An 18310-nucleotide genomic window follows, 5' to 3' on the forward strand; every position below is an offset into this window, starting at 1 on the left:
TCATGGTCAAGGTCAATTTGAAAACCTAAGTACTACAGAGTACTGACCCTGAAAATCACTTGTTAACATGGGCAAGTTAGCAGGGTGATACTTTTACTGCACTTCCACTTACAGTCCATTCACTTGCTACTCAGTCACAACCAGTAGGTTGAGGGGTTGGATAAAATGACTCACCAATATGTACCCAATGGTGTCACTTCTAGAATTCACACTGAATACCAGGAAATTAAAACAGCGAAACAGAGCAATATTCACCATGGATTTTACTTGCCTTCTAGACACACATCATCATGATTTGAGACAAAGGGATACAAAAAGGTAACAAAAGTCTGAATTCTTTGTTTTATTGAAGCCAGGGCAGACAGACACTTTTCCTCATCTTTGTCGGCACAAAAAGCGAGATACCACATGGCTGCATCACGTTAAAGCCATACAATCACACAGAATATGTCCAGGGCACAAACACAGTACTCCATGTGGTTTAAAGGTGTTTATATCCTGAATGAAAAGGACTGGAAGCAAAAGCTTTTAAATCTCCTATATGTGTATATTTTCAAGGCCTGAAGGCATAGCACTAAAATGATGTATAGAGCAGTCGCTTTTAACTTAACCTTGAAAGAAAATGATATCCAATCATCAAAAACCTGCAATTTGGAAATCAAGCAGTGTGATGTACTACCCAAACATACACATTTCTGTTTGGCTACCGCAGATGTATAGTAACTATGTGGAGACAAACATCAGAGGAGTGAACTAGTTCATGAATTTCTAGGCTGTTACCACCCTAAAGATATCTGTCCTATATCATTTACGCAAAGTAATGCTTGCAAACAGCAACCATTGTTGTGCAGAAAAATCGAACAGAAAAATACTAAGGAGATGCGCTGCAATGGTCAGGTGTACCAGAAATGCACATGAAAAACTAAGGAGCATTGACATGGATTTTAGTTTATTTGGATATTTTCTTTAACTCCAAAAAATGTGTAGCTTTAAAAGTCTGGAGCAGATTTGACTGCCAGGGACATGTTCGTTATACTGCTAATCCCAAAAATATGAATGCAATATTAAGTAAATCATACTTGTAATTCATCAATACACGTTCTAAGCAGGCAGGTAGAAGAGTATGCATTCTCTAGTTTAAACAATAACATCTGGGGGTTCAATACAACTCTCCCAATGAAAGTGATTATTTCAACATAAGATTAATACTCCTGGCTGTCACAATATTGTGCTTGAATTTCAACAACAGATCTTAGATGCAAATTTCTGCCCAATGAAGATAAAAAGGAATCAAAATCCAGCCGGTTCTTATTCTTACAACAGATTAGTTAACACAAAATAAAGTAGACTGCACACCTCTAGGTCGTGCGTTTTTTTTCCCCTTACAGAGGAAAAAAAGTTAGCCTGGCAACTCAGGTAGGGGTTAAGTATACAGACCACCTTAGAATGTACTTTGGAATGATAGGTGTTCCACGCAGGGCCAGGGGAGATGGTCACCTGGGAATCAAATCAGACTATTCTACACAAACAGAACACACTGATTGCTGCATCTTTGGTTCCAGGTTCCAATTCTATGTAGTTTCTGTTGTTGTTATAGGTGGTTTTAAAAAGCCAAGTAGCTGCTCTTACAGTTTATTAAACCAATGTTACAATTGCTGATCTGCAAATTAACCATAGCTAGACTGTAGGTAGATTTGAGGGTGATCATCTAGTTATTTGTGATTAATCAAATAATCTTACGATTTTGACAAATTATTTGATATGGTACAGTAGAGTGGATGTAATTAACAAAAACATTGGCAGAACTAGGACAATTAAAAAAAAACTACTAAGGACACAAGCAAAGGCTGATAATATTGACTAAGATCTGCCCTGAGTGAAGGCAGGGTGCAAAGATGGACAAATTGTGAACTGTATGTACACTGAAGGCAAAAAGTCAACATTGCAAATGGGCACTGAAGATCACACAAAAGATCTGTGGACATTGCAATTTTCTACTGGGCCACGATTTTTACACCTACATCATGTAGAAATCGGGAATGTTTAACCTGACCTGCCATACAGCTTGTATACAAACATTTGAAACTGAAAAAGAACAGAGCTAAATTTCCTTTTTAAGGTTAACCCATTTCATTAAAACCGTAGTATTTGATTTCCATATGATTTGGCCACGCAACTGAGTGGTTTAAACCATGCAAGTGTTCATCTGGGGGACACAAATACTCTAAACTTGTGGTTGCTTCTAAAAATCTGCATCTAGATACCTTTACAGTTTATAAAATGAAAGGCATTCTCATTATTGCTCAAGCGAACAATGTCATCTAGGCCATGGAAGTAAGCTACATTTCTTTTGAAACCTTATGCAAAGACCACAGACTTGTTATTCAAAAAAAAATAACAAAATAAATTACTTGAAATGACCAAATGGACAACAACTTTTTTCCATTGGTGGTACAGTGCATTTCCTCTAAGTGGACAAGCAGCTCCACTATGACACAAACAGTTACTGTGCCAGGCACTTGGGAGTTATAGTAGGAAAGATGCAGCCCCCAAAACACCTCTAGCCAAAAGAGTGTTCCTTGCTAACTCTACACTTGTCAATCCCAACAATGCTCATTTTATCCCAGACATTTCTTCACAATCTTGTGAAAGAATTTCATTTTTGTACAAAATAAGACCAAAAGCTTGAATTGCAATTTCATTGATATTTACAGAATCCTTAGATGACTAGTTGGACCTGCCATTTTGTGGGCAGGCCACTGTTTGCTATCAGCTATCTGTATTTGTCACATTAGTGTCATGACGTCAGTAGAGCTTAACATGTTATGAGATATAGCTATCTAAACCCTTTTCTAATCGCAAACAGTGCAGAAAAAATAGAAAATAAAGATTTTTTTATATATAAATACACCAGTATCATATCTCTAACCGCTTCTTTTTTTTTGTACATACTACATACGCTTGCAAGTATATCATTTATTTAAATGAACATATTTAGGGTTTAATTGTTCTTATCACAACCGCTTTCCTTCCATAAGATTAGCTGAACAAGAGGCCGCAGCACTTTTCCACTCTTTAAGCTTGTGAGGGAGGGTGTATCCCCTAGCTAACAGAGGGGACCAGGGGATTTGGCTGCCCCCCAAGGAGTGTGCACGCATTACTTAACCGGACAACCCTTGCAGCAAAAACAAAAACAACAAAAAAAAAAACATTACAATTGAAGTAATAAGGATAGATACAGCCAAGTCCTCAACTTCCTCCTCCTCCAGACCTCCACCTTTCCCCATCTTACCAAAATAACCAATATATCTGATAGCATCTCAAATTCATTTGGCAAAACTACTGTCTGCTGACTGATATACACATTGGGAATTTGGTCATATTTCGTTTTTTTTTTATGCTTGTGTGTGTTTGTCTTCCAGAGTATTTGCAGTGGACAATGCTGTTGTTGAGTTCACGCTTCGTTCTCTGTCGGTGTGTTAGCTGTAACCATGGAGTCCGGTTTGCGAGTCATTCTATCCAACTCTGCCTGGACGTCAGTCAAAACCGGCTTCTGCCCTTGGAAAATAAAAGAGAGAAGAGAAAGTAATATCCTGTAGCTTCTGTGCCTGTACTAGAAATACGACATTGACTGTTATGGCCAGGCCAGCAAGCGGATGGAAACTGATGAGATGTGGGCCCCATGCTAAATTACTTCAGTTGCATCACGTGACACATGCAAAACCAATCATAAGACATTCCATGCATATTCTTTCAGTTTTATGTCATTAGCTGAACGAGGCCAGTAGGACACAAGGCCACGGAAGTATGCTGGGACAATGGGTTAATTACAACTTCATACTGAATGGACGAACAAAAATGAGAGATAAGCAGTGAGCCGTGGTACGTGCTTGGTGTCATTTAGGGTGGTTTTGTGCCATTTTGCAACCAGAGAATGACACATTGTTAACAACTGTTGTCCCATGCATACAGGCCTTTCACCAGTTCCTCCAGTGGCAGAGGAGTCGAGTGGAACACTTTCCCCTCTAGGACCTGCCAAGAACTCCCTTTTCACCCTCTCAGGTTCTAGGGGTAAACTTCCAGACAACAGCATGGTCCAAAGGCAACAACAAGAGGCAGTTAAACCAGAGAGAAGCCACTGACGCCCTGGAGGGCCAGGCCAGAGAAGACCTTACCTGTTTTCTTGACAGATCCTGGAGATCCTGCTCCTGCAGCTCCGGTGCCTGGACTCCCAGGGGACCCAGTCTTTTTACTCAAAAGGCTGTTAAAGAAGTTGGCCAGCACTCCCTCGTTTGCTGCTGCTCCTGAGACACAAACACATGAGACGAGCATTCCTTAGGATCAGAACCATGAGATTTAAAAAGGAGAGATCTATTTCTTCCATACAATTCAGGCACACAAGTAAGTTATTACTGTATGATCATAGTATTCATAATTTCATCATTAAAAACTACTGTGCACACAGGATCATACTTTAACTGGAACACGATTTACATAATTCAATTCAATGCAGATGCATTCCTAGAGGATTAACTGTCTGTTTTTCATACAGCGTATCCAATTCCTTTCCTCCCCACATGTCCTTGCCAACAGCAACCAACTACAGGGTAGGGGTTACAGGTCTCAATTAAATTCGGTTTAATTTAAGCGGATCTATTCACACTGGTATGCACAGCTCCACCACTGAGCTTAATGGAGAAAATGTCAATATTTCTCCCCAAGCAAGGCCAGCGGAGGGAGGACTGCAGGAATCCATTATTTATGGAATTATTTCAATAGCTACCTCAGGGGGGCAGTGGTTACACAGCAGTCACACACTTCCAACACCCAAATAAAGTGTTGCCCAAATGACTGCCAGTTCTCATACAACAGTTTCCATGATGCTCTGTAAAAATACAAAGAAAGGGTGGGCAGTAAGTTCCAGTGGTTCAACTTACCCTTCATGTTGGGGTCAGGTTTCTTGACCGCGGTCATTGGCGAGACGCTGGCCACATTGGTAGGGCCTGTACGCCCAGTGGGTCGAGGCGAGCCAGAAGCAGTCCGTCCAGGAGATTCCTGAAATACAGACAGAAGACAGAGAGCAGAGTACAGTTGAGGCAATTCAAATTAATCATGGCTCTTATTGATGAAATGATTGTCATCCAACTCTCATTTGTAAAGAGAAAGTGGTCAGGAGAAAAACAGAAGAAAACAAATGTGGTTGATGTTATCACACTTACTGTTGATCCTCTTGTTGGTGTGGCCGGCTGCTTGGCCAGCAAAGACTTCAGAACAGACACAAAGAAAAAAATGGTGTGACAGTTCTACTTTCACTGAAATAATTGCAGCCGTAAAATTCAGCATTTTATATTTTACTTTCCAACCCTCGTAACATTCCCAGAAACACTTTCTTCCATCACAGATTATGGGCATAGTAGAAAAACATTGCATGGATAGATACTGGTAGCTTGATCTAACAGGGATTGACTGAAGCCCAGTACAAAAAGAAAACGCTCTTTGCCCTAAGGCAACCACGTGATCTCTCAGAAACAACACCCTTTCAACCAATTAGGCTAAAGCCCTGGGAGTCCTCAGGCTCCTGATTGGCCCGTGAGGAAGTACAGAATAGGAACCTCAGGCTTTGAAGCCTGGGAAAGGCTAATAAAATGAAACTGGCTCCACTATGCACAATCATAGCTTTGAACAAAACCAATCATTTTATTCTCAGCTCACTACCATCTAGTGTGCATCTTTAGAAGAGGAAATTAAATGGAATTGCAACCATGAAAGGCAACCGAGAACTGTGTGTTCTAGAATGTAAACAAACATACCTGTTGCTTCATAAGGAACACCTGCTCGTCCTCCGCGTTGACCTCCTTATCATGAACCAGCTGGAGAGAGAAGGCATGAATGTCCAACCAAGGGAGATGCAGAAGGTAAATTTGTCAAATGTCCTAGTCATGTCTCTTATCCGTAGAAGTCTCATGATCCTACCTTCCGTACTGGAGGCTTCATGATGAAGTCTTCAAAGGGGTCTTCAGGTCTCACTGTTGTGAAATTTTCATGCAGAATTGCAATCTTCTTCTCATTGTCCCATCCAGATGGACTAGGAAAGGAAAACACTTTTGTTTGGTACTCAAGCACTGACCAATAGTTTGTTACAATAACCATCAATGACGATACAGTACATGTTCATATAACTTCAGAACTCTCCACCAGTCATATCTGGGGGGGCAGGTATCCTAGTGTTTAAGAGCGTCGGGCCAGTAACCGAAAGTTAGCTGGTTTTAATCCCAGAGCCAATTAGGTGAAACATCGATGTGCCCTTGAGCAAGGCACTTAACCCCAATTGCTCCTGTTAGTCGCTCTGGAAAAGCATGTGTGCTAAATCAGTGGTTCACGAAACTGTGGGGGGTGCGAGGACACACGCAGGGGTTCCCCCCCCCAAAATGTTAACATTTTGTGATAGTAGAATGCACAAGGTGCAATTTCACAATTGGGTAGTGCATCATCAGTTCCTCTTGTCATGTTAGTCATTGCATATCTTAGAGAGCTATTTATAACTTGTCAGAAATGTCCAGATCAACTAGCCCATGTCAGCTAACATTCTTTCATTTAGTTTCTTTTAGCCCATAGATAGTAATTCTTTAGTAACTCAATTACCACAAAAACACATTAGACATGGCAAAACATATAGAACTGCAATTCTTTTTGATTTAAAACGGGAAAATGTTCTTTGCACCACATAACAAAATGTGCAGAACTGTAGAAAAGTTTGTGTCATGAACAGTAACTGTGCCCATAGAAATAGACATGGGGCACACGCAGGGAGAGCGTGGGATGTTCCCCAATGCAGGAAGGGGGCGTGTTAGTACATTACATTTGAAGGGATTCTTGCATTCTCTGGCATTGTGTTGCCCCTTTGTACATTGAAATGTTTCGTCTTTCTTGTTTGAGGCAATCAAAAGGCCAAATCACAAGATTAAAAATAATTACCTCAATACATGGGTATCTAACAGAGCATAACTGAGCATTCGCTTACATCAAAATAGCATCCTTCTCCACAACTAAGGCAGGTGTGGTGAACTGGAAGTCATATATTTTGTGCACTATGTATTTATATAGGAGGTCCAAGTTCTTCTCCTCTTTGACAGAGGTGTAAATCAATGCAGCTCCATCTGTCAGGTGGGGTTAAGGAACATGCAGACATGATAGGGCACAAAATTAAATAAAACACGTACAGTTGAAGTCAGAAGTTTACATACACTTAGGATGGAGTCATTAAAACTCGTTTTTCAACCACTCCACAAATTTATTGTTAACAAACTATAGTTTTGGCAAGTCGGTTAGGACATCTACTTTGTGCATGACAAGCAATTTTTCCAACAATTGTTTACAGACAGATTATTTCACTGTATCACAATTCCAGTGGGTCAGAAGTTTACATACACTAAGTTGACTGTGACTTTAAACAGCTTGGAAAATTCCAGAAAAAAATGGCATGGCTTTAGAAGCTTCTGATAGGCTAATTGACATAATTTGAGTCAATTGGAGGTGTACCTGTGGATGTATTTCAAGGCCTACCTTCAAACTCAGTGCCTCTTTGCTTGACATCATGGGAAAATCTAAATAAATCAGCCAAGACCTCAGAAAAGAAAAATACAGACCTCCACAACTCTGGTTCATCCTTGGGAGCAATATCCAAATGCCTGAAGATACCACGTTCATCTGTACAAACAATAGTACGCAAGTATAAACACCATGGGACCACGCAGCCGTTATACCGCTCAGGAAAGAGATGCGTTCTGTCTCCTAGAGATGAACGTACTTGTGTGAAAAGTGCAAATCAATCCCAGAACAACAGCAAAAGACCGTGTGAAGATGCTTGAGGAAACAGGTACAAAAGTATTTATCCCCACAGTAAAACGAGTCCTATATCGACATATCCTGAAAGGCCGCTCAGCAAGGAAGAAGCCACTGCTCCAAAACCGCCATAAAAAAGCCAGACTTCGGTTTGCAACTGCACATGGAGACAAAGATTGTACTTTTTGGAGAAATGTCCTCTGGTCTGATGAAACAAAAAAGGAACTGTTTGGCCATAAGGACCATCGTTATGTTTGGAGTAAAAAGGGGGATGCTTGCAAGCTGAAGAACACCATCCCAACCGTGAAGCACGGGGTGGCAGCATCATGTTGTGGGGGTGCTTTGCTGCAGGACTGGTGCACTTCACAAAATAGATAGAATCACGAGGAAGGAAGATTATGTGGATATATTGAAGCAACATCTCAAGACATCAGTCAGGAAGTTAAAGCTTGGTCGCAAATGAGTCTTCCAAATGGACAATGACCCCAAGCATACTTCCAAAGTTGTGGCAAAATGGCTTAAGGACAACAAAGTCAAGGTATTGTAGTGGCCGTCACAAAGCCCTGACCTCAATCCTATAGAAAATTTGACAAAGCGTGTGTGAGCAAGGAGGCCTACAAACCTGACTCAGTTACACCAGATCTGTCAGGAGGAATGGGTCAAAATTCACCTAACTTATTGTGGGAATCTTGTAGAAGGCTACCCGAAACATTTGATGCAAGTTAAACTATTTAAAGGCAATGCTACCAAATACTAATTGAGTACATGTAAACTTCTGACCCACTGGGAATGTGATGAAAGAAATAAAAGCTGAAATAAATTCTTGTTATTCTGACATTTCACATTCTTAAAATAAAGCGGTGACCCTAACTGACCTAAGACAGGGAATGTTTACTAGGATTAAATGTCAGGAATGATAAAAAAACAGAGTTTAAACGCATTTCGCTAAGGTGTACGTACATTTCCGACTTCAACTGTATAATATTGCATCTATGGTGGGGCCTGTCATTCTAAGAAGGGAGAGTTGTGTTTGAGTGGAAAGGATACACTGTAAGCAGAATCGTCGGATGTGGGACTGGATGAAGTCGAAGTGCTCCTCTCTGAAGTCGTGCTCCTTCTCTAAAACACTGACTGCATCACACTGTGGAGAGAGACATCATTATAACACTGTACATTGCCATAATATGACATGAAATGTCTCTATTCCTTTTAAACTTGTGAGTGTAACTTTTACTGTTCATTTTTAGATTGTTTATTTCACTTTTGTTTATCTATTTCATTTGCTTTGGCAATGTAAACATATGTTTCACATGCCAATAAAGCCCTTTGGATTTAACTGACAGAGAAAGAGCGAAAAAGAGAGCAAAGTAGACGGCAATTAGGATACAACTGGAGCAAGTAAACCATACCTTCCTGAGGGACATAAAAATGACTCGCATTAGCTCAAGCTTAGCTCACTTCGCCATGCCTCCCTTTCAGTCTCAGCCTTGACCCTCCCTCACTTCCGCTCTCCTCCCCTCGCTTGCAAGTTCCCCTCCTCACTCCCTCCGGGAGGAGCAGTAAGACCCTGCAGGCAGGCCCCACCCTGTCTCTCACACACATATACACTTCCCCACAGTGACCACAAGATGGTAACCTTGACAACAACAAGGCTGACTGGCTGAGCATGACTCAGGGAATGCCAGGCTAGCTACTTCCTGAAATTAAAAAATGGCAGTAGCGAAGACAGCAGGCCTAGTTAAATATGCAGGTGCCCGTCATTAAATATACATACCCAAGTGCCACACTCAGTGGGATTTAAAGGGATATTTTGCAATTTGAGCAGAGGTTCTTTATCTACTTCCCAAAGTCAGATGAACTTGTGGATACCATTTGTATATGTCTCAGTGTCCAGTATGAAGGAAGTTAGAGGTAGTTTTGAGAGCCAATGCTAACTAGCGTTAGCACAATGACTGGAAGTATATGGTATCTGCTAGCATGCTTAATCATTTAAAACCTGTGTATCTGTGTCTGCGAGTAAACTGGCATTCATATTCCTTATAGCTCAGTAAAGGGCAGCAGGTGGTGCAATGTAGTTCTCACTCAATTATCAAACTCAATGACATAATGAATTTAGAAAATACAGCAAATGGCCTCCCGAGTGGCGCAGCGGTTTAAGGCACTGCATCGCATTGTTGTGGTGTCACTACAGCCTGTGGTTCGACCAGCTGTGACACAACCTGCCGTGAACGGGAGTCCCATAGGGTGGCGCACAATTGGCCCAGCGTCATCCGGGTTAGGAGAGGGTTTGGCCAGAGGGGCTTTACTTGGCTCATCGCGCTCTAGCGACTCTGTGGCGGGCCGGGCAACTGCAGGCTGACCTCGGTCGACAGTTGAACGGTGTTTCCTCCAACACATTGGTGCGGCTGGCTTTTGGGTTAAGCAAGCGGATGTTAAGGGCTGTTTTGCGGGTCATGACACGTAATGACAGCAGACTAAGACATACCACACTTCAAATCCACAAAATCCATATGTATAGTGCCTGAAGAGAGGACACTTCACTAATGCTCTGAGAGTATATTCAACAAACTGCACTAAAGACCAATATGAATTCCCCAGGAGTGAAATAAGCCTTTCCTCCCTAAAGGCAGAAGAGAAATAGAAAAACAGTGAGCAGTGAAAAGAATACATTCACTCGTCCTCGTCATGACTAGCATGTGAAGTACTGATGACTGACAACATTGTGTTCTTTTAAAGCAGCAATTTGCCAGAAGCTCATGGACATGGAATAATGTGGTGCTTTCATGGGCTGAAGATGCTGCCTCACGGGCAACACTAAAAACCAGCAACTCAAGACGGGGGATGATCAGGCACCAACCGTGAAATGGACTGCCAGAGTGGAGCGTCAATGGTGTACTAGTTAGTTGTGGATCAGTGTTATTTAAAATCTTTCAGTACAAAAACTGTCTATTCATTTCAAAACTGGTGCCTAAAAATGGCAGGCTACTTCTTTCAGGTACCTACAGTACCAGTCAAAAGTTAGGGCAAACTCATTCAAGGGTTTTTATTTTTACTATTTTCTACATTGTAAAATAATAGTCAAAACATCTACTATTATTAACTATTAAATAACACATATGAAATCATGTAGTAACCCCCCAAAAAGTTTTAAACAAATCAAAATATAATTGATATTGTTCAAAGTTGCCACCCTTTGCCTTGACAACGTTGCACACTCTTGGCATTCTCTCAAGCAGCTTCATTCTCTCAACCAGCTTCACCTGGAATGCTTTTCCAACAGTCTTGAAGGAGTTCCCACATATGCTGAGCACTTGGCTGCTTTTCCTTCACCTCTGTGGTCCAACTCATCCCAAACCATCTCAATTGGGTTGAGATCAGGTGATTGTGGAGCCCAGGTCATCTGAAGCAGCACTCCATCACTCTCCTTCTTGGTCAAATAGCCCTTACACAGCCTGGAGATGTGTTTGGGGTCATTGTCCTGTTGAAAAACAAATGACAGTCCCACTAAGCGCAAACCAGGTGTGATGGCGAACCAAACCAGATGTATCGCTGCAGAATGATGTGGTAGCCATGCTGGTTAAGTGTGCCCTGATATAAATCACTGACAGCATCACCAGCAAAGCACCGCCACACCATCAGAACTCGTCATCGATGCTTCATGGTGGTAACAACACACGCAGAGATAATCCGTTCACCTACTCTGTGTCTCACAAAGACACAGAGGTTGGAACCAAAAATCTAATTTGGATGTATCAGACCAAAGGATTGCAGCAAAGTTCCTTTGCAGCAATTCGACCATGAAGGCCTGATTCACGCAGTCTCCTCTGAACAGTTGATATTGAGATGTGTCGGTTACTTGAACTCTGTGAAGCATTTATTTGGGCTGCAATCTGAGGTGCAGTTAACTCTAATGAACTTATCCTCTGCAGCAGAGGCAACTCTGGGGCTTCCTTTCCTGTGGCGGTCCTCATGGAGGTTTTTGCGACTGCACTTGGAAGAAACTTTCAAAGTTCTTAATTTTCCAGACTGACCGACCATGTCTTAAAGTAATGGGCTGTCGTTTCTCTATGCTTATTTGAGCTGTTCTTGCCATAATATGGACTTGATCTTATAGCAAATAGGGCTATATTCTGTATACCACCCCTACCTTGTCACAACAGAACTGATTGGCTCAACTGCATTAAGGAAAGAAATTCCACAAATTAAATTATAACAAGGCACACCTGTTAATTGAAATGCATTCCAGGTGACTACCTCACGAGGATAGTTGAGAAAATGCCAAGACTGTGCAAAGCTGTCATCAAAGCAAATGGTAGCTATTTGAAGAATCTCAAATATAATTTGATTTGTTAAACACTTTTTTGGTTAATACATGGATTCCATGTGTTATTTCGTAGTTTTGATGTCTTCACTATTATTCTACAATGTAGAAAATAGTAAAAAATAAAGAAAAACCCTTGAATGGGTAGGTGTGTCCAAACTTTTTTTTTTTTAAACGGTATATTTCAACCAGACAGCCTCAACTTACCTTTGTGCAAACTATTAGCACTGGAATGCCCAGGTTGTGTGTGAGTACATTTTCCCCGAGCGGTAGCACCACGCCCTCGTCATCCCCGCCTGCAGGGGGAGCCCGTCTCTGGGGAGAGGCTGGGTCGGCTCCCTCCGGCTCTGTGTATTCCTGGAAAGCCTTCACCACTGTGGGGCAGACAGGGGACGGCCGCATTGGTTAGGCCAGTCGCAATGCACCTTTTTTCATTTGGAGGATCAATAATCTTTACAAGATTTATTAACACAGGTTGTATAGAGAGCATACATTTTCTTCTGATTGAAATAAAGCATGCAGGACAGCATCACAAATGAGTACTCCATAACTAAGGCCCTGAGTTTTTAAAGTCCAAGTGACCTGACAAGGAATAAATGCAGTCCCTGTTTCCCCAGACCCAGCCATTCTCACTGAGCTCCAGAACTCACTGCACCATGTCTGTAGAGACATTAGCTGATCTGACAGCAGCTCCTCTCCTGCCTGCTCCACTACCCAGACTGGAGAATAACTCCCACCGTGTTTTACACACATAACTAACCGTCTGCCTTAGTCAAGCAGACAACAGCCCATCCATCGTCTAGCTATTCATGCCACTATGTGCTGTTAACTCCAACTAAACAGAATATCAATGACAATTAGCTTCTCCTGGACTTTCTACAGGACTCAACACTAGAGACTGTAGTCGATAGATATGTAAAACAAGCGCAAGAGCTTTCAGAACGACTCGCTAAGCTTTTAGTACTACTTGCTAATATATTTACACTCCAAAGAGCTTAACTAACATGATGGATCCATATATTTCTACAGCAAAACACAACAAAGGCTAGGTCTATTTGTCTATTTCGGTATAAAGGAGAAGCATAACTCCCAATCGGGCACTGCTGCAGGCATCTGTGTTGTCAGTCTGTCCCCTGTATGCATCCCAGAACAGCAGCTGTGAGCAGTGGTCTGGGAAGGCACTTCCCCTTCCTCAGGAACCTTAGGAATGTGGTTACGGTTAACCCAGAGAGCCAATGTTGCTACAGCACTTCCCTCCACCAGGAACAGAACAACCCTTAGGGTGCTGGGCTGCCTGGCCTGAGCCCTGTGATGTAAACTCCAGCTGATTGGGAACAGGGGTGGGATCAGACTCCCTGTTCAGGCTCTGATCTGTGCCAGCTAAAGCTACAGGGGGCCAGCAGAACTTAGACGCAACAGTCTCAACTGACAAAAACAAACCAAAAGATGCAAATGTGCAATTGCCCTAGTGTAACACTACAGCATTTACTCTCTTGGACAAACAATTGTCTACAAAGAACTCAAATAACTGGGTGTACAAAAAAATGCCTGGCTCACATTGTGTTCTTCAAGGAAAACATTCTTAGGCAGGCACTTCTCAGCCATTGAGCTTTGTTTTTTCTCCTTGGATATTTTGGTAGACTGCCTTGGTGGGAGTGACATACATAGCTTAGGCCTACATTTCTTACATAACCTGGCTGAGCAGCAAAGCATCTTTAGTAAGGTAATAACAGTAAAGTGCCTGTCAGAAAGGTGCAGTGGTCATACTTCTAGCCTTCACATCTGTACAGTTATAAATCCAGATTTCTCATCATTCAGACACCACTTTAAATCAGAAGGACAGACAGAGACAAGAGCGTGAATCGTCCATCGTTCGACTTTGCCCACTTAACCGTTCCAGTACAAACATGGGTGGGGCCAAATAGCTTTACAGTATAAGCATTAGCCTAGATATGATAATGACCAATTTGAAGCGTAATTTCCATTTTTTTCCTGCACGACCCTTCAGCTTTGTGGCCTATAATGCAGAGACATATTCCTGAATCCTGATAATGACAGTTGTTAATAGAAAACTATTGATCTGTGTTATTTCAGTGCATGATACAGCAAGGAATGGTTCCGCTACAGAGCACCATCAAGCTGCTCCAGTTTCAACTGAGCCAGAACGTCCTGCAAACTCGATATCCCTTCCATGCTTAGACTCAATCTGGTGTCAGAAGAAACCATGATGCAACACTGCTGTAAGGGCGCCTGGACACCCCTCCTCCCTTTAGATATGTCGCACTAGTCTGACATGTGCAGTGATGACATCATTTCCGACATCCTGAAAGATGACTGTCTGGATGATATGCTACTCTGCTAGATTGGAAAGCTGTAACTGTTTGTGGGTGGGCGTGTATTCAACAAGAGTTTAGCAGGGAGCATATACCAGCCTGGCTACCTGTGTTGGATATCAGCAAACACCATTTGCCAAAAATCAGGCCTCCAATATTGAACAAAGTAAAACATATTTACTAGTACAACACAATCCACAATGAAAAACAAGGCTTGACAACTATGCAAAGGCTTTCCTCCCTATATTGAGAAAGAAAAGTCAAACCAAGTCTTCATGTCAAAAATGACGTAATTTAGCCTACAGTATAGATTCAGTAAATCACTGATTATTGGTCCAGTAGAAGGGTTCAGATTATGCAAAATATTCAATATTTGTATAGAATGCAGTAATGTGCTACCTTTCCTCAAAGCTTTTTTTGCCTACAGAAACATCATCCTTCTGCCACTTCCCCTTTCACACATTTAAGTTGGTTAACAGTTAGGCCTAGTGGTTCTCCAATCATAAACCTGACACTTAAGTCCAGAGTAGTCATAGGCCTACAGTTGATTGATGACAAAAACAGTGAACCTATCCACTAGGATTATTTGAACACATTAAACATGGCATTGGTTTAATTCTGGATTGCAAAATCAAACCAATCTCTAAAGCATCTCCAAGCAGAGTAACCTTCAGACAGCCTGCTCAAGAGAACCTCAGATAACCCCCGGCTCTTGTAAGAGCATGCAAGTTCAGAGCACAAAAGAGCACTTCATGATAATTTCTAAAATGATCAGGAGGGAGCATTCAGTACATAAGACAGTGATCAACAGACTAGGCTTTTGGTCATCATGACTGAACACAGCTGATAATCATGGGCCTTTCTGATGACCTACAAACTACCATGACCATGTGTAATTTTATACTTCAGTGTCTGCTTTCTACTACCATTCCCTTTAGTTTAAATGAAAAACCAGCCAGCATCCAAACTGTAGCCTAAATTTGTTATGTAAGCATACATCTCATTGGCTCTGTCTGGGGATGTTCACTATGCTGCAGACACGTGCCAAACAAAACCCATATCATCAGCTCCACGAGCATCTCGCAACATAAAGGGAAACAATTATCATCACCTCTACTGTCAGATTGCCAAACAAACATAGCTCAATGTTCGGACTGGCCTTTGCTTGGACAATCGTCCCCACAGACACTGTCGCAGCAGCCAAGGTGAAGTAGATGATTCAGCACTACTTACTCCTCTGCTCCATCGCTCTCATTTCCTCCGGTGGGATCTTGAGCTTGTCCACATGATCACGCAGCACGCTGGCCCACTTCTGGAGCGACTCCATGATAGTCCAGGGTCTTGACATGTCTGCCACAAACACTGCCAAGCTGTCGTTCAGCGACTCTGCTGTCACTGCAAACTTTAGCAGGCCTTTGTGATACAAGTCCCCATCCAGGATCCACACGTTACAGCGTGTAAGGTCTGCCAATATTCAGAGATTTACAGTCACGCAAAAAATAACATGTAGCCTAACCCATGTAGTTGTATTTTTTGCCACTAGAACAGGGAACTTACCATCTATGTCCTCATCGTGGACGTTCAGATACAGATACTCCAGGCCTCTTCCTTTCTTATTGTGCTCTGCTCCTTGGAGTTTTGCCATAATCGTTGTCTTTCCTGACCCATCCTCACCTGAGACATTTCAACACAAATAGGTTAATGTCATGTTATGATTTGGTTTATTTGACTTAAGACAACATTTATTACCTGTATAATGTTATATGCAACCTCTCCTGAAAATAAGCTACTTCTCCCTTTTGATGTGATTACAAGTTACTGAAGGCTATGGATTTACACTTACCAAACACCAATATGTTCTTCCCGGATGGCAACTTGGAACTTGAACGTGTTGAAACCTCACTGAGAATTGAAGTCCTGAAGGGAATAACAACGCAATTAGTTTGCTAGCTTGCTATCACATGATGCAATTAAGTAGCCTAGGCCTAACACATATAGCCTACTGGTAGGTGTCTGTCTGCATGTCTGTCTGGCCACCAAGACCGTTAGCTAGCTATCACTTGTTACGCTAATTAGCCTACCTTGTCAAATGAGCTTTTGAGTGTCAGCTGTCACTGATCATAGCTAGCTAGCTATATCGTTTCTTAAGTTTGAATATTTTATAAAATAAGTTTGACTGGCTTGGCAATATTATAGCATAGCTAGTTATGTAGCTGTAACTATCAAGGAACAAAAATTATTGTGGCTACGGGGCTAGCTGGAAAGCAAGCTAGTTAACGTTATTCTTTGGTCCTGCACAATCAGACGACAATAACGTGGCTAGTTAGCTAGTTAACGCGCCTGTTATTGGTATTGATTTGGAGTGGATATTGGTTAGCTTGCCTAGTTAGCTATAAGGTTGGTTCGTTTTATTGTAACTGGTTAGTTATGTAGCCACACTAACTAGTTGAACGAACGTTTGCTATCGTAACTACAGTACGCGTTAGGAATAACTGTTTTGAAGGCATCCGGGACCGTTTTGATGAGAGCACCCGGCAGTGACAAAGCACATTAAACAAGTTAATAAAAAACTTTTCCGTTACAGAAAATAGCACATTGTAAATCACGAGTACTTGAACTTGCCATAGGTTTTGTCCTTCCTCGTCTTCGTTGCTATTTTCCATAGTGTCGCCTGCCCCGGCTGCGCCCAGGAACTTCTTCTCCAGAACGGGAGCCATCTTCTTTCTACAGCCACAAAAAGAGAGGCGCGACTTGGGCGCCCTAGGACCTTGTTAAAATTATGTGCACCCGATTTACACCGCAACAAATCCCGGAATGCGGCTCATCATTGATGGTTCAAAATCTATAGCTAAACAACACAGAGAAAGAAGAAGGATACCTACCACATCTTGCTACCAACCAAGCACCAGATACAAACAAAGGTTCAAAGCTGATGATAACTTATGGTGATAATATTCAATCACTATTTTTTCCGTGGCCCAATCAAAATATCTGAAGTGGGTTAGTGTACAATATTTTGCGCATACTAAACCCAGTGCACCTACACAACTCAGTAGCCTCCTTCCAAAAACTACATCTGATTATATCATAATTATTTCCTCAATGATTTACTGTAATCATGAAAGAGGGGGAAAATAGGACAAAGAAAAACAACAAGTTACCATGAAAGTGTTGTGTAGGCTAATTGTGATCAGGCATAATAACAGCGCGCTCAGTACGCGTTGGCTTGCATGATGTCATCCTGCAAGGCTGACTGACTTATTTTTAATATTGGGCATTGTACACTTAACAACTGGTCCAGGATCAGTTGTACAGCTAGGCCATAATACATTTGGGTCAGTTTGGGGTGGAAAGAGCTGACTGCACATCAGTTGCAAGACCAAAGACAATTAACTGGAGCAGTAGAGCAGACGAGTAGACCGTATTGCAGACAAGTAAAGTGATGCCACCTAGTGGAATCATAAGAAGGCAACATATAGATTTAGAGTTTATTAGTCACATGCACATGGTTGCAGATGTAAATGCAGGGTCCAGTGAAAATCTTCAACTCCGAGCTCCAACAGGTGGGGTAGGTGATTGGCAGGTAGCTGATTGGGTGGCTATTCAGCAGCCTAACGGTCTGGGGATAGAAGCTATTGGCCAGTCTATAAACGAAAGGCTAAATTTAAAAAAAAAAATCGCTTCCATCACTCAGACGCGGGCAGTACAGGAACATCATGGACAAATTTAAACGGTCATAAGAAAAGACACGCTGTTAACAGTATTCACTGGTATACTTTAAAAATAGATATATATTGTTTGCTCACATACACAT

At 41.9% G+C, this 18310-nt stretch overlaps 1 protein-coding gene across 2 annotated transcripts; it reads right to left on the minus strand.

Moving 5' to 3' along the window:
* Positions 1-328: 328 nt before the first annotated feature.
* LOC129834200 (cytoplasmic dynein 1 light intermediate chain 2-like) lies at positions 329-17242 on the minus strand. 2 transcript variants are annotated; one of them, XM_055898941.1, is made up of 13 exons: positions 17119-17242; positions 16340-16413; positions 16054-16170; positions 15730-15960; positions 12371-12537; positions 8890-8983; positions 7022-7157; positions 5974-6085; positions 5811-5870; positions 5220-5264; positions 4938-5055; positions 4176-4304; positions 329-3558 (listed from the first exon to the last, which is right to left on the minus strand). In XM_055898941.1, the coding sequence occupies exons 1-13, from the start codon at positions 17211-17213 to the stop codon at positions 3455-3457; spliced, it is 1482 nt and encodes a 493-aa protein (XP_055754916.1). In that variant the 5' UTR covers positions 17214-17242; the 3' UTR covers positions 329-3454. The 2 variants fall into 2 exon arrangements, with proteins under 2 accessions (XP_055754916.1, XP_055754917.1); XM_055898942.1 differs by having other exon boundaries at positions 3450-3553.
* Between the last annotated feature and the right edge of the window lie 1068 nt (positions 17243-18310).

The sequence above is a fragment of the Salvelinus fontinalis genome, chromosome 35, assembly GCF_029448725.1.
Source record: "Salvelinus fontinalis isolate EN_2023a chromosome 35, ASM2944872v1, whole genome shotgun sequence".
Classification (NCBI taxonomy): Eukaryota; Metazoa; Chordata; class Actinopteri; order Salmoniformes; family Salmonidae; genus Salvelinus; species Salvelinus fontinalis.